The sequence below is a fragment of the Struthio camelus genome, chromosome 18 (assembly GCF_040807025.1).
Source record: "Struthio camelus isolate bStrCam1 chromosome 18, bStrCam1.hap1, whole genome shotgun sequence".
NCBI classification, from domain to species: domain Eukaryota; kingdom Metazoa; phylum Chordata; class Aves; order Struthioniformes; family Struthionidae; genus Struthio; species Struthio camelus.
In genome coordinates, this window is record NC_090959.1 from 16,761,947 (window position 1) to 16,777,971 (window position 16,025).

General features: G+C 45.9%; 1 protein-coding gene across 2 annotated transcripts in view; it reads left to right on the plus strand.

The window, feature by feature from the left end:
• Positions 1–16,025, plus strand: part of LOC104141538 (DEP domain-containing mTOR-interacting protein) — a 36,508-nt gene that overhangs the window by 3,669 nt on the left and 16,814 nt on the right. For both annotated transcript variants that reach the window (XM_068912880.1, XM_009670882.2), the window contains one exon: positions 12,245–12,373. In XM_068912880.1, coding sequence (XP_068768981.1) covers positions 12,288–12,373 — 86 coding nt within the window. In that variant the 5' untranslated portion in view covers positions 12,245–12,287. The remainder of the gene's footprint in view (positions 1–12,244; positions 12,374–16,025) is intronic.

A 16,025-nucleotide genomic window follows, 5' to 3' on the forward strand; every position in this document is an offset into this window, starting at 1 on the left:
TTCTGTGTTTTGTTACTGTGTATGCCTGTTATATGCTATAGTTCAGGAGCAAATTGCTATTTTAAATCTTGTTTTTACAAATTTCTATCGACTCCAGCGATCAGCTGTCACTTCTGTGGTGGACATCAGTACGGTGCGCTGGACTTGAATTGCAAATTCAATCCACCTGGACAGGGCTTTCCATATACCCCCAGCTTTGACCTGACTTTCCTATTGAAGTTGATGTGAGCTTAACCACAAGATTTGGTGGAAGCAGAATCAGTTCAACAGGCAGTCCTGAATACGATGATGTCTTATTACTCTGCTTTGTTTGTATTTTCTCTGAGATGCTGTCTAACCCTACTCAGACCAAGTCTAGATGATGTGGTGGTTACAACACTGACACTACTCTTGATACCCTATAGCCATACTCACCTAACTTCAATACAGCTACATTATGTAAGATGTTTATAGGTAATATGTGATTCAAGTAGGCATGAAGCTTGACTCAAGCTCTTATTCTTCCAAGTACAAAGAAATACTATGATTGCTTCAGGAAAGTTGGAAAGTCTTGAAAGCAAAACTGTACTGCAGTGGAATGTCTCCCTTTCCTTGGTAAATAGGTTTGTTTTAAGCAATTAGTCTATATTTTAAGTCTATTGTAATTAAAACTTTGCCTTTTCTATTTTGCAGAGATTGGTAGATGGTAGTAGGAACCAATTGGTAGATTGGTAGTAGGTAGTGGTTGGAAATGTTGCAGTAAAATGATCTTGCAGTAGGAGACATTGTCTTATTAAAAAGGAAACTGTTCACAGGGATAATTTCAACGATGATTCCCTCCCTGGAGTTTTGGGAGGGAGTTTTGAGAGCTCTCATGCTCACTGACATGCCATGGGATACTGCCCAAGGTTTGCGTTCAATCCCCTGCACTGCTGTTGCTCCGTGTTTTTACTGTATGCCTTGGCCTTTGTCCTGTATCCGAGTGCAGTCCTTCCTATTTATTCTCTAGATCAGAGGATGTGTGATGCTGCTCCCCCGTGATGTCTCAAAGGACTGCTTCTACTAAAGATGCTTATGTAGCTTATTTTGCGAGTTGCCTGTATAATCTGCATGCATACAGCACTTACCATTCAACTTGGGCTCCCAGGTGTTACTGCAGTGCAGACAATAGAGAGAACTTGAACCTCAAACCTCTGGCAAATCCCTTAAGCTTGCCCATATCAAAGAGTGTTTCTAAGCTGGTCACGGAACTTTGGTGTGGAGCACACAACACACAAAGAAAGTGGAATAAATACCTTTTGTGTAGCCTAGACTGCCAGCAATATCTGAACTAGGTAATTGCTGCAAAATAGACTTTCCTTTTTCCACATCTGTTAAAAGCATGTCTTATCCATGATGCTGTTTATGCAGAGCTTTTTTCATCTGTGAAAGACCACATACGCTCTTGGCCCTGCTTGTGATGCAGTCCAGAGGCTCATCTGTCTTTTGTCATTCATGAGCAGTCTCCTTCCAGAATCCCCAAGGGATCAGAGGTGAAACAAGTCTGCTGTACTTGGCCACCACTTTCAGAGGAATGGGAGATCAAGTAAGAAAACTAAAGGTGACGTGTTAAGGTGAAGTGTGTCTGAATATCCGTGGAAGTAGGAAATAATCATGCTGTGAATAGCCTCTTCATGGCACCAGCTCAGAACCAGTAAGTTCTCTTTGGGCCATTTACTATTTGCATTTGTAATCTTGGCACTAGCTAGGCTCTGCAGAGGGTGTTCCTTTGGGCTGAAACATCTATTCCAGATCAGACCTGGTGCATACCCTCTTATTTTGCACAGACTGAGATCAAGGCCTGGGGCAATGTACAAACTCATAGAAGATGCCCCTTTTGGGAGCTTGTAGTCAGAGTTCACGTTGCTGGTTAAATGGTCTCACTTCTCCATCCTTCCTCTAGAGGGGATTATTTTACTATGCACAGCTCTTGAAGGAAGCCAGCTTAAATGAAGGTTTGAATAGCTGGATGCAGGGTTAGAAACTTGCTTCTGCTTGTGTAGCTGCTTATCTGCAGTACTGTCCTGTCCTCGACTTTCGTGCTGTGTTAAGCCTGCATGATGGTAATTCACCGCCCCCAACCACACATACGTATCTCTTTGGTTTTACTTCCTACCTTGTGATTTTGGCTCTCATGTCTCTCTGGCTGAATGTACCCAGATGGATAAAGCCAGTTTAAAGTTCAGGCTGCAATAAATCAGATTCGAGGCTGCTATGTTAACACGGTTAACATCACAGGTGCTTTGTTGTTAAACCAATGTAACAGCCCTGTTTCATAAGGGAAGCAGTAGACTCTTGTGGCAGAGAAGCAGGGACAGGGCTCTTCTCTCCATCGCTTCTGACACAGGCCTGCCACAGCAACAGCTAACAATTCTTTTAAATGGGTTGTGATAGGATCACATGTAGCCTGCCAGGAGTGGCTCCTTTGGCTGTGTTTAGTGAACACTAATTGTAACATAATTAGCACGTTCCCATTGCAGCGTGAGACTGAAGATGAGTCCAGAAAGCACAAGACTTATTTTTTGTACTTCTGTTGGAGGCTTTCTTCTTGTAAAGTATTGGTTGCAGAATCAGCCGCAGCTCTTTGCAGCAGTTACAGGAGAAGAAATCATGTGGGCAAGACACTGCACTTGGAATCGGGACATGTTGCGTTGCAGTTGTGCCCTAGCGTGACCTTGAGCAAAGCACCCCTTTTGATGTATCGTGCTCTCTACCTTTCCACTCTGGTTAATCCGTTAATGCTCAAAGCAGGAGCTCTCTTGGTCTGTGTAGCATCTGACACAAGCCTGACCTGGGTTAGGGTCTCTAGGCCGCTTTGGAGAGCGGTGAATGCAGCGCTCCGACCTACTCCTTTGTGGGAGGTTTCTGTATCTAGCCTATAGCTAGACAGCAGGCTCCTCTGATGCCAAGTTGAAGACCAATCCTCTACCCTGTGACTGCAGGAGGCTGAGGCAGCCCTGTGTTTCTGAGTCTGTGGGGTAGAAATAGTGTGGTGAGGGAAGTGAACCTGAAGGTTGGAGCACAGGGGAAGCAGCATCAACAATTTCTTGGGACTTGTCTGTCATGTCAAGTTAATAGGTCAGTGTGTTGGGATGGAAAGGGAGCTGGAGGAGCAGAGATGCCTCTCCCAGCACCACTAGAGACCAGGGGCCCCCTGTCTCCCCGTCATAGTCACCTGCAAGATCTTAAGAAACATATTGAAAAGCCTTACCCTTAGAACGAACTGAAAGAATTAAACCCATCTGGTCTGCTGTGAAATGTTACACCAGGGCACTGGTACTGAAGGGTGAAAGTTAAGGACTAGTGGAAAGTTTTAATGTTTCTCCTGGCAGATGACAAGGAATGGGGAAGTGAAGATGATTAGGTGCTACATCTTGTTGCATACAAGTTATTTCTTTTGGTAGAGAAAACTTTAATTTATTATGAAGGTCATAGTACTTGGTGGGGTTTTCATAAAAGCTACAAGTCCTGAAGCAATGTGATTGTGGGAGGATTTTGTTTTTCAGTGTATTTCTTAGCAAGGTACAGTTCTATTCCTTGTAGTTCTGGAGACCTGTAGCTGAGCTGTAGTTGTTTAAAAATTTAAGGGAAGCAAAAAAGATCCCCACGTTCACTATTTTGAAGCCAGGCAGATTGTTTTGACTTGCATGTGGCTGCTTGGGGCTAGCCGTCCTTTATTTATGTGGAAAGAAGTAATATATATTGCACTAACACATCCAAATTTATTTTGTGGAACAAAATGAAGGACATTCAATGACATGAAAGTTCTCGGTTAGATTTATAACTGGCTAATGAGAAGTTGTTGAATAACGTGCTCATTTTCTGCCAGTAGTATGTAATAAATCTTCTCAAACTTCTCAGACCCTAATAGACCTGCTGTCCTTTCTCATTATCAGCTTCTATCACAGAAACAAAGGCTAGGCCAGATTCTGTACGGTGCAACATAGTTCTCGCTGCTTCCTCAGCGCAGAGCAGCGTTAAGGCTTATAAGACTCTTCCCCTGAGAGTTGTTGGATGAGAGATTCTCATGCAAGATGCCCCCTGTGTTGCTGATCTGCGATGTTAAATGCGTGTCCACGGTTGCTGAGTATGGAGGCATGTGCTGGGAGCTGGTCTCCAGCTTCCAGTATTTGTTGTTGTGGGGCAGACATCAATGAGTTAACAGCACAGAGCCCTGGGAGTGGATTGTGAGCTTTGTAGCCAAATATAAACTTCTTTCAGAAAGCAGCAGGGAGAGCCTGGCTTCCAAACAATGCCCTGCTTTCTACTGCGGAGCCCAGCTGGCAGGACTCCAGCCCAGGTTAAACACACCTTGCTCAGGACAAAGAATTACCCCTAGGGAAAATGGTCTCTGGCAAGAACAGCTTTCTGCTGGCTGGTGTGGGGCAGTCTCTTTTGTGCTGAAGAGGAAGCCCAGGCCTGACAAAATCAGAGATTTTATTGTGTCGATGTTGGCTGTGAAATGCTTTTTTGCTAAGCTGAATCAAAATCTGTGGTGGGGATGGGGGAAGGGATAGCTGATTGCCAGCTGCTGGCATTGCATGTGCCAGCTAGGAGCAGGAAAAAAGCTGAATCTCAGTATGCTGCCAGGCTCTCTTGCCTTGCATGGAATATTTCTGCAGTTCTCTGCCTGCTCTGCATGCAGACCCTGGCCTGCCCTGTGGAGGACAAATTTGAGGTAAAGGACTAAGGCAAACTTTGCACTTGTTGGCAAGGATGGCTTTGACAGTTTGTGGTGTCCCCTCTACTCATTTCTGATGTGCTGCTGCATAAAAGAAATACTTTACAGGCATTTTTTTTCCCTTTTGACAACTTGTACAGTTATAATTTAAAAACAAGCTCATATAGTTCCCTGCTGTGTTTTCCTCAGCCCTGGTTGAAAAAAAAAAAAATCAGTGGGTGCTAAAACTTCTGCTTGATGTTGTAACAATGTGGGGAGCTGAAAAATGAGATCTTGCTGTACCCAGAGGCCCCTCTGCCTTTTCTGAACATTTAATGAGTCGAACTACTTTCTAATCTATTGAAACAGAAAAATTTCAGAGACTTCAGTTCCTCTGGAGAGGAAACCTAGATGAAATGACTCTGTGGTGCTATATGCATATTCATTGAAGCCTTGGACTCCAAAACCATACTATCTATGAATAGCACCTTTCATCTGTGGATCTAGCTGATAACTAGTTAAGTCTAATTAATCCCTGCACGAATGGAGAGTGGGGAAGACATATCTAGGGATCATTCCTCCCAGCCCTGAAATGCCGTCATCTCTGGGGTGAAGTTTAACAGCAGCTTGCTGGGTATGTACCCTCCAGTGCCACACAGTGTTTTGGGGGAAAGATGTCAAAGCTGTAATGGACGTTCCTGAGGTTAAATAAGAACTTTGTGCTGTGAGCATGGGGCATGTTTGGCTCTGATTTGACATCTCTTTTCTCTTGAATTAATGAGATACCTAGGGGAAGGAAGGAGCCTCATCTCTTGCAAATGCTGTGTGTTTTTAAAAAAAAAAAAAAAAAGAAGAAGAAGAAAAGAAAAAAAAGAGAGAGAGAGATCATGACATTCAAACTGCTGTGCTAATGGAGACCAAAAGTTCCTTCAGACTGGACCTGGATCCTTCCTATTTTGTGGCCAATAATAGATGCCAGGGAAAGAGGGTAAGAAACAGTGAGTAACCTCTTTGCTAACATATTCTTTCAGCTTCCAGCCATCAAGAATTGGGATTTCCCAAGATGGAAGTAGCATCTGGATTATTGTGTTCAGACCTCTCCTCTGTGAATTTACCTAATCCATTTGTGAATACATTTAGACTTTGAGCCTTAATATCCTGTAGTGGTAAACAGCAGAATTCAATTTTATGCTTGTAAAGGGGGGAAAACGTAGTTTGTTTCAAGCCTACTCATTTCATGGGCTCTGTCCTGGTTTTTGTGTTGGGAGAGTGCCTACTACATAGTCACTTTTCCTGTAACAGGTGTGACTTTTCCTATTAGGCCTCAAATGACTCTTTCCTCTCAAGAAGTTCTAGTCAATTTATCTGTCCCTTGTCCATATGGAGATTTCATATCTCTGATCATCCTCAGGATCTCTTGGGATGCTCTTTCCAATTGGGTCCCCTCATTTCTGGGGTGAAGAGTCAGAACTGCATGGTACATTCAACCTCTGGAGGAGCCATGGATCACTGAAGAGGAGTCATGGTGATTTCTGCTTTTCCTCAAGGAAAAACAAAAGCCAGGAGTTCTCCTTTAGCTATCACCGGCAGTGGGAGACAGGCAGGACAGCTCCCTGAGCATGGGTCTGTGATCCTCAGCAAACTTGGTCATCTCTAGCTTCCTTGGGAGCTGGGGCACTGTGCCTTTCCTCTGCTTACCAGACCACATACTCTTGGGGGTTGATGAGGAGTGAGAGAATATATTCTCTTCCATGTTTCTGTGGCTTAAGGAGGACTGTTAATATCTAGCTTAAAGGGTACATTTTACAAGGTGATTTATAGAAGCAATAAGCTTCTTTCCCCCCACCCCCGTGTTTTCATGCACAAAGTTGGCAAGAGCTGCAATCCTTTACACTGTTACTATAACAGCAAAATATTCACTCTCAGCCTTGGAGCTTTGCTTGAAATAGTCTTTCCTTTTAATTTGTTTTTCAGAAAGACATTTAAAATCTGATGAATAAAACACCAGCAGGTTTCTCCCTGGTTGAAGTGAAGAATACCAGACCCAAGAGAAAAGCAAAGGGAGGAAATCCAGGTCTCTCTCCTCTGTGTGCAGTCAAGGTGTGGGGAAGTCGATTCCACTGCTCACGTGCTGTGATGAGAGGGAACGATGGGATGGGCAATTCTGAGGGAACTTTCCACATCGACACACAGTCACGCCCCAGCATCATGTTGTGAATGAAGGACGTTCCAGCACTGGGCAGTGGCAAGCCGTGCCCTGCCCTAAGAGCTCTTTAAAGGCCGTTTCCCTGAGGTTAGAACGGATACATCAGCATCAGCGATGTCCAAGTGGATCCCTTCAGGAGACAGCCTGGGAGCTGCCCTAAGGCTGTGGAAAGGCCTGTCAGCTAAGCCTGCCTGTGTTCACAAGGGGAGCCTGTTTTCCTGCGTTGATGATGTGGCATGATCAGCAAGACAGACAGAGCCAGGACGCTCTGTGAGGTGCCTGGATAGACGAAGCCTTGTTGATGCAGTCTATCGCTGCAGTTCTTTGCACAGCCAGACTGCAGCAGCTGTTTGACTTGGACAGGAGCACTGTGCCTGTGTGAGATTTGTTCAGCCCACTAGCTGCACTCTGCTGCTCCTTCATGACCAAAGAGGGCCACCTGAGGTGCTGGCTGGAGGAAGAACACGCTGCAGAGGTTCCTTTACCCTGTGTCAGCTGTTCCTTCTTGCTGTGCCTCTGTCTCTGCATGTGCAGAAATGTTTTCTCCTGCCTCCTTCTGTGCTCAGAATATGCTGGGCACTGGGTCACCTGGAGATGGATGATGCCTATCAGTGTCTTTCCACATGCACTCCCCAAATGTTTGCGCAGGAGTAATGAAATTACTTTCGGTGTCGTATGCCTGTTTGGCCCCAGGCATGTAGTGGTACCCTTTGGAGGAAGGCCTGTGCTTGCATTCCAACCAGTGGAAAGGACATAGGCATGGCAGAATAATTTTTTTGTGCAAATTTGTGAAAGCCTGATGTAGGGCTCTTTTATGGGGGAGAGAACCTAGAGGATATCTTCTGAAGTCAGCAGAATCAGCAGCCACCCAAGCAAGGCAGAAGAGAATGTGACTGAGCCCTTAGCCTTCTGCCAGGGAGCTTGGGGAGCTGGTGTTGGGAAGGTAGCTTTCCAAAAGGAAGATCAAGCAGTGCCTGCAGCCCTCAGCAAAGTGATTCTGCCACTCTACCCTGAGGAAAAAGCTGCATGACATGTACTTTACTTCTTATAAAGATGTGCCTTTATACACCTACAGAACAGTAGGCTTGTAAGAGTTAAGCCTCTCCTGGGATGATGTGACAATCCCCATCTGGCTTGGCAGGAATTAGCAACATCTGTCAGTGACCTTATCAACAGCTAGGTGTTACTGGGCCCTGCATCCCAACCAGAGCTCCTAAGGGCTTGCAAGGGGCCTATCTTCCTCTCTGAAATCTTTCTCTCATCACGTTTTAGGAATCAAAGAGGCCAGCTATTGCCATCTTGAATCTCATTTCTTATGACTTAGTGATGAAAGGAGAGAATTTCAATGATTTTTTTTTGGTGGGAGAGAGGTCAGGAAAGGTAAGGAAGACATTAGGGGAATAGACAGTCCAGGGTCAGCTCAGCCATGACATGAGGCGGTCTGTAAAAGCTCATCCTCCTCTGTTCACATGCCATCCGATAACCACAGACGGTGAGTAGTAATTTTAGACACTGAGCTCATTTGGGAGTGCCAAGAACATGTGGTTCCACTGCCAGCTTACTGCTCTTTCAGTGCAGAAGGCACACAGCTCTCCCTTTGATTTCAGATCTTGGCCCTCACTGCAGCATATAAGGCTTCTTGAAACGCTCAACCGAACTAGTTTGATTTAGTGGTATTATGGCATAGGGGGAGTATAAGCCTGGAAGGATTTGCTTGTGTAAGTGCAGCCCCCTGCTGTCAAGGACACTGTGTCACAGAACGTCTCTTGCAAACAGATCATGCTCTGTTTTAAAACCAGCTGGGCTGTGTGCTTCTGCGAGCGCTGCAGAGGATCGCACCAGACCCACGCTTCTTACTCTTGGGTGGTCAGCAACTTCCTTTCTAGACTCAGTTTTTTCAGGCCCGTTGGTCCTGTGTTAGCGTGTTCCTTAGCTTCGATTTCTTCTCCCCCTGGAGTCTGTGTGCTCCAGGTATTTTAAAGAGGAATTACATGGCCTCTTACTGATAGCGAAAGTGAGATAGGCAGAACAATTGCTGGGCACTGCCCAGTAGGCAGTGCTCTACCCGCTACAAGGGAGCCCAAAGACAGGGTTACTGTTCCGTTTAACAGACTGACAGCCCAGTCTCATTTATGTTAAAATGCCTTTGTACAGTGCTTTGGCATTACCATTGTCTTACCAATGTAAAAGAGTTTTAGGGTAAATAAGCTCCATGTTTCCTTTAATAACTAGCAGGGATTCCTGCTTGCCCAGGAAGCAATACAGCAAATTGTGTTACTAACAAAAGATTGAAACCACAGGAGGAAAGGAAGGTGGTTTGAGGCAGGATGCAGATTCCCTTGTTCAGCTGGGATACTCCTAACTGTATGGACAGCTTGCTCCCTGCACATGTTAGGTTTCTGTAGGGAAAGGTGTTACTTAGCAGGGTGGAAAGTATCAAAATCTGGGCTTTAGTGGCAGAGCTATGCAGCTCTGAGACATGACGAAATGTATTTCAGCTGCAGCCAGATTCCCAGAGAAGATTAGACCTCACTGAATAACTGCTGTAGGGGAGACCTAGACTCATGTCCAAGTGGTTTCTCAGTGCCCCTCCTTAGACTGTCCTCCCTTGCTTGCTTGTCAGTCACTGAGACATAAAATAAGAAGAGATCATTTATTATTGATAAAGTCTTAGCTTTTATTTATTGATAATTTTCTGGGTTCATCGTAATAATTCAGGAGCCCCACGGGATATATCAAAGACTCTGCAAACTAGCCAGGGTCTCCCTTCTCTGTTCTCTTACTCTGTGGCCGTGGGTGCCACAGAGTAATCCTGGCTGGTGGCTGCTGGGGAGTTTTCAGCCACCTCTTCCACCAGGCACTGACCCAAAGTTGGCTCTAAGGCACTGCTAACTTGATGAGTGCAGTACAAAGGCGCTAAGAAGCAGCTTTCCTGGTTTGCCATTCCTTCTCCACTGTGAAATATTCTCTGCTCTAATTCAGAGAATACTCCTCTTTTCTGTGTTCATCAGCCTTCAAACAGACTTGAGATGTTGGCTAACTAGCTGCTGGCTGAGGAACTGCTGCTAAAGCTGATCTGATCAAACACAGCATCTAGTTTACTGCTGCTTTGTTAGGCTTCTAACTGAAGCAAAGAGCCTTCTTAGCTTGCAGGATTTCCTTCCCTTCCCTCAACCCCATCTTCTCTGTGTTTTCTTTTGTTAGGGTTTTCTCCCCTCCTTTGCGTCTCTGGTACTCTTTGCTAGCCAGTATTTTTCACTCTGGATTTAACTAATAGTAATATAATTACATAGGCATCCAATGGCAACAACAGTCATTATTAACCAGCTCCATATCCCAGTTCCCCTGCCTGAACTGCCTGAACATTATCACTTCCAGGTCAGCTGGCCTGCAGAAAACATGTCTTGAATAATAGAAACGGCTAGTGGTAGTTGAGGCAGGTATCAGTGCCTGGAGGTAGATTTTAATGGCCAAAGCTAGTAGCATTATACAAACAAACAGCTTGGCATCAGTAGAGCCCCAGATTCATCAGTGCCAGCTCTTGCTAATTAGGTCCTAGTGCTGCCTATGTTTGATTTCAGTGAGCACAAAATTAGTGGCAGTAAGTCTTCACAAGACCCAGACCCACAGTTGTATTTAAGCCTCTAACTGCTATCTTAGGATATCTAACTCCTGTGGATTTCATGACGCTGCAGAGAAGTTAAATGATTATGCAAATGAAGGGAACTGCTAATCAATATTTGAATAATCGCATTATTTTTATTAGGTATGTACTTCCTATAGCGCTGTGAACTCTAGTAAGCTCTGATTCAGGGCTTAGGTCATTTGAAGGGCTTAGGCCTGAGCTGAAAGTCTGAAGCTGGGCTGCTGAGTTTACTGCAGAGCTAGACAGTGCAAAACCACATATCTGCTAACAGCTAAAGTTAGTAGGAGACTTGCATGAGGCAGTGAAAGCTGTACTTGGCCTTAAGATTCCCTCTGGAGTACTTGGTGAATTGGCTGGTTTTGGTTATACTCGATCTCTCTGATGCCAGCTCTGTGCACAAAACTCTTGACTAGGGACGTGTGACTTGCCAAACTGCCAGGGACTGTGCTCGTGCTTTAAACCTTCCCCAGCTGCAAAGCAGTCACTTCAGTTGTGTGATTTCAGTGATACTGGTTAATTTGAGAGCAGGAGCCTCAATGGATTTTGATTACTGGCTCTGAGTGGAGAACTTCTGTCTTTGTGCAGTGAAGGAGCTGATGACACGCAGTTCTGGCCATGCTCCAGTGGCCTTTCCAGTACAAACACAGATGACTGAATCAACAGTGAAGCTCTCACCTGCGCTAGCTAACATGGAATAGCAGCACCTTTTGTTTCTGCATCCAGAGGCATCTTCTGAGTCAGATTTCTGCCCCCTTGCTTGCATGGTGTCTGCATGCCTTGACAGCTGCATTGCTGCGTGTGTGTTTCATGCGTAGACTGATTGAGTTTGTTTTCTGCCAGTGGCACAGCTAAAGCGCCTGGCTGGATGCTGGTGCAGTCTGAATTTTTTATCTTCTGTTAGGAGTGATAGGGGAGGGCTTCAGATTGCTACAGAGAAGGGGGTCTCTACTAGGCAGGCTGTTTCTGCAGGTAGCGGGGATGCGGGCTGGCTCTAGCTTCTTCTCTTCTACAACCTGTGCTCCTCCACCCAACTTCTGTGGGGGTTGCTGCGATGAGGAAGGTCCCAAGCTGTTCTGAGTGCATTTTTTTTAGCTAGTATTGGCCATGGTGTTAGATGCAGCCCACTCTGGGGAGAAGGCGGCCCTTAGGGAAGAGGTGGGAACCAGTCCCCCATGCCGAGGCTGTGCATGAGAAAAGACACTTCTTGAAACCTTTGTGGGAAAGTAACAGTATGAGGGAGGGACTACTGGTTGACTTTGTTCATCTTGTCCCTAATCAGACCACTCAACCCACAACCTGTGTTTTCACAGAGCTTGCTGGAGTCATGTCTCATTTGCACACAGCAAGCAGAAAGGACACCATCTCCAGCTTGCTGAAAACCCAGCTCTGCCAACTTGCAGGAGCTGAGAGGGGGGCCTGGGAGACCTGAGGGTAGTGGGAGCTCTCCCTCCCCTAGGTAGAGCTCAGGGGCTCTCAGCAGAAGCCTTGCTGGAGATGTGCCCATGAGAAACCAGCAAAGCCGGGATCAGATTGCAGCAGGCTCCTCCTCCAGACAACAGAGAGGGAAGGAGAGGCGGGGAGCCAGGAGCCAGCAACTTCACACTGCCTACCTGCACCTTGCCAGCTGGGTAGAGGGACCGTGGTGGGGGTGAGCATCTTTGAAACCTACATCCCATGGGGTGTGCTGAGTCCCCCAGTACTCTCTGCTACTCAGGGCACATCTCCCCACCACCACCACCACCTGCTTCCAGCCTGGCATGGAAAGCCTGAGCAACAGCCTGAAGAAGAAAGCAACAGAGAGGCACCACAGGGCAGAAGTGATGATCGCTGGAGAGCAACTGAGGTAAGAGGCAATGGGACCCAGGTGTATCCCTTCTCTCCTCTAGGCTGGGGCAGGGGTGTGCTCAGGGTTAGTCCTTGGGACTTAGACTGCTTCCCATTAGCAGGAGGCTCAAGGCATTATCTTTGAGCGCTTTTGTCCCAAATGGTAATGTCTCCCTCTCCCCTTTGCTAGCTTATTCTCCCCGCTCCCACCTAACCAGAGGTGAACCAGTTCCTTTCCCTTGTTACCTTGTTCTTCTGCTCCTCTCAGCATGACTGGGGCTCACCTGCCCTTCACCTTCAGGTATCTGAAGATACCTTTTACTTTAGATAAAAACAGGTTTTCTGCTCCCTTCGCATCCTCCCTCAAACTTGGAGCTGGATGTGGTGATACTGAGCAGCTGTGGCAAGGTCTCTGGTTCTTGGCTGCATGGGAGCAGTACTGCCTGTGTGCAGTTTTGGTCTGTGGTTGGACTTTCAAAGATGATTCAGGAGGCTGTCCCGTGGGTGCCATACTCCTGAATCATTTTGCACAGCAAAGCATAGGGTCGTCTCTTTTGAAAGCCACTTTTGAACATTTGTTTTTTTGTTGTCCCAGTTCTTGAGAAACTTAGAGAGGTTTTTTTCATATGACCATGAAAATACATTCTGCTCTGCAAGAAAGCCTGCATGACTGAGAAAACATTTTGCTTTTCCTTGTGGATCTTGTGGGGTTGGAAAAGCAAAACTGCTTCTAAGTGTGTGACTGTAGGCTTTTCCAGCTCTTGAGCACAGTTTGCTTGTTTCCGTCTGGGTCCATTCTGCTTCATTGTAAAACGTAGGTAGCAACTGGGAAATAAATCTTTGAATAACGAGAAGAACCCAGAACAGAAGTTTGCTAGTGCAAGATTTGTAAAATTAGCTCTGTGTATCTATGTTATACCTCCTCAGTGAGTCATATTAGCCTCAGCTTCATTTATTTGTATCATAGTAAGGATTTATAACTACCAAATAAGGATTAAGGCTCCATCTTGCAATTACAGCCCATGTCCAAAGTGGCTGGATTTTAAATATGTAGTGATGGTCTGTTATCTTTCCCCAATACTGCTGTCCTAGCTCCAGAAATTAAATCTTTTCCTTAGGTAGCAACTGGGAGAACTGTTGCGGGGAGGATGGAGGACTGCATCAAACCTTTCTGCCTTTGGAAGATTTGCAGCCCAAATTATAAGCCAGGTTTACAAAATGAGCTTAATTTTCTTACAAGGAAAAGCAGTAGTCGATCTAAGAGTGAGTTGCCTCATTTCAGTAATTCAGTTCAAGAGGGGTAAGGTTATTACTTTTTCCATCCCATGGGCAGAGCGGGCTTATTCATATTTATTTTTCTGGTGTTTTGCCCCTCCCAAGTGACTGCAGTTTGAAAAGGGTCTTAGACCGTGGGCTAAAGGAGAGGGGGTCAGGTAGTCAGAGAGACAATAAAATTATCAACCCATGGGTTAAAACTGCAATCAGATCCGTGAAAGGGGAATGATCTGGCTTCCTAGTTCTTTTTACAGGACACCAGCATATCAGATTGCCTATCAGTCTGGTAGTTGTGTGACTGTAAAGAGGAGAAAGGGATACAATAAATCTGTTTGTTGAACAGAACTATTCTCCCTTACTGCACAGTGCCCTAGTTTTTGGAAGCAAGGGAAAGACACAGTACAAATGTTATACTCTTCTGACAACTGATACTACCAACCCATTTTTTCCTCCCAATATTTGTCTGGAAGCTTCACTTCTCTCTCACTGCCAACCTGAATGTTCCCTGAACCATTAAAAAGGATGCTAAAATCCTGAAGGAAGACAAGGTTTGTGCAGGGCAGGAATATCTTTCTGTTAGAGTGACTGGGACGATCTAGGAGAGAGAACCTGAAACAAGCAGACATGCCTTGTGGTGCACTCATTTTTTTCCCCCCAAAGTTGGAGTGCCTTGGAGTATCCTTGTCTGAGTTAGGGAGCTCCTAGAATCTCAAACAGTTTTCAGGCTGAGCCCGTTGCAATGAGAATGCATCTTGAACTGACTGGTCCTTTTCTGTTTGTTATGCTACGGTGAGCTTAATGCAAGTTATTTTTCTGGGAAGTATGGCGGGGGGGTAGGAAGGAAGCATAAGCCAAATTCAAGAGTGTGGAGACGAGCTGAGAGCTCTTGTTTTCAGTGTATGCTAACCCCTGAAACAACAACACTGGGAGACATGTGCTGTTTTGCAAACACCTGATTGTAGAGAGCAGACCCGTTCCGCCCTTGGGCGGCCTGGATTGCATCACACCGCTGACCTGCTCTTGAACACTTGAGCTCTTTGCCTAGAGAACAGCAAGTGGATTTCATCTAGTGCAACTGCTCTTTTCTTCAGCTGTATTTTGTGGGTGACGGATCCAAATGCCAGTGAAAGACCCCATGGTGTCCAGTGCTCATAGCAATGGAGAGGTGGGTGGGATCAATAATCCTTTTGCTGGTGCCTTGGCACGGAGCAGTTGCATCATTCTCCTTCGGGCTGGGCAGGAGCCTTTTCTCAGTGCAGAAAGATTGGAAAGAGAGCTGCTGGACAGCAAAGAGTTTAAAAGCCTGGGGAGGAAGGTGAAGAGAGAGACTCCACCCCCTGCTAGCTCCCTCTGTTGCAGCTCATCCAGCTGAAATGAGAATTACCTGAAGCCAAAGCACAGGATGCTGAATGCTTGAGCATCTCTCTGTCTCTTGCACTTTCAGGAACTTCAGCTTGACAGGTGGAGAGCAGCTGTGTTTTGTAGGTGATATGAAACTTCCCAGGGCTCTGGGTGTCAGATGGGTAGGGATGGGGAAACTGAGGCAGGGAGGCTGAAAGACCTTGCCTCAGGCAATAGCAGAAGGAAGCAGGACTAAATGTCTGCACTGTGCTCTGCAGCTTACCCCCTGATAAGCAATAAAGGAGCCGTGCAGGACTGCCCTGGGAGCTGCAGTCTGCCTGGCTTTTCATATGTGAATTCTGTAAGCCTTGATCAGCAAATAATGCTGCTGTATCTGTATAAAATCTCAAACATTTGTTTTCTCTACTTTCCACTTCCTGCCCTGCCTCCTCCCCACCATTGTGTTTAACCAAACAAACCTTTGCTCCATCTTTATGATTCTTTGGCTTCCAAGGAAGTTTGCAAATCCCTCTCAGTTTGGTTTGGCCAGAGGGATGAGTCTGTTCAGTGTCAGAACAGATTTCTGAGCCAGAACCAGCTGCGCAAGTGAGGGGTAAGGGAAAGGGTTCATGGGGGTGACCAGGAACAAAACAGATCATGAAGAAATCATGGGGATACTGGCTGCTGTGCATAAGGTCTGTGAGGGCCCATCAGCTTCCACGGACATGCTGCTTTCTAGTCTGCAAGAGGGAAGAGGAATTGGACCTTGTGTCTCTCCTCATCAGAAAGATTAAGATACAAATTTCTGCTGAAATCTTGGTATTGTGTTTGACAGAACTGCTGTGTCAGACTCTCATACCTTACATCTCCTGCTGTTTCTCTTTTTGTTCCAGACATACACTCTTGCATGAAGATCTCACTAGGTGTTCTGAGCATTGTATGTGTGCAGCAGAGAGCAGGAACTGGGTTCCTGGGTGGCATTTTGTAAGAGAGTCCAGTTAGTTTAGTTGCAACAAATGGCTTATCTGCACAGAGGTATTCTGGAACAGGTACTT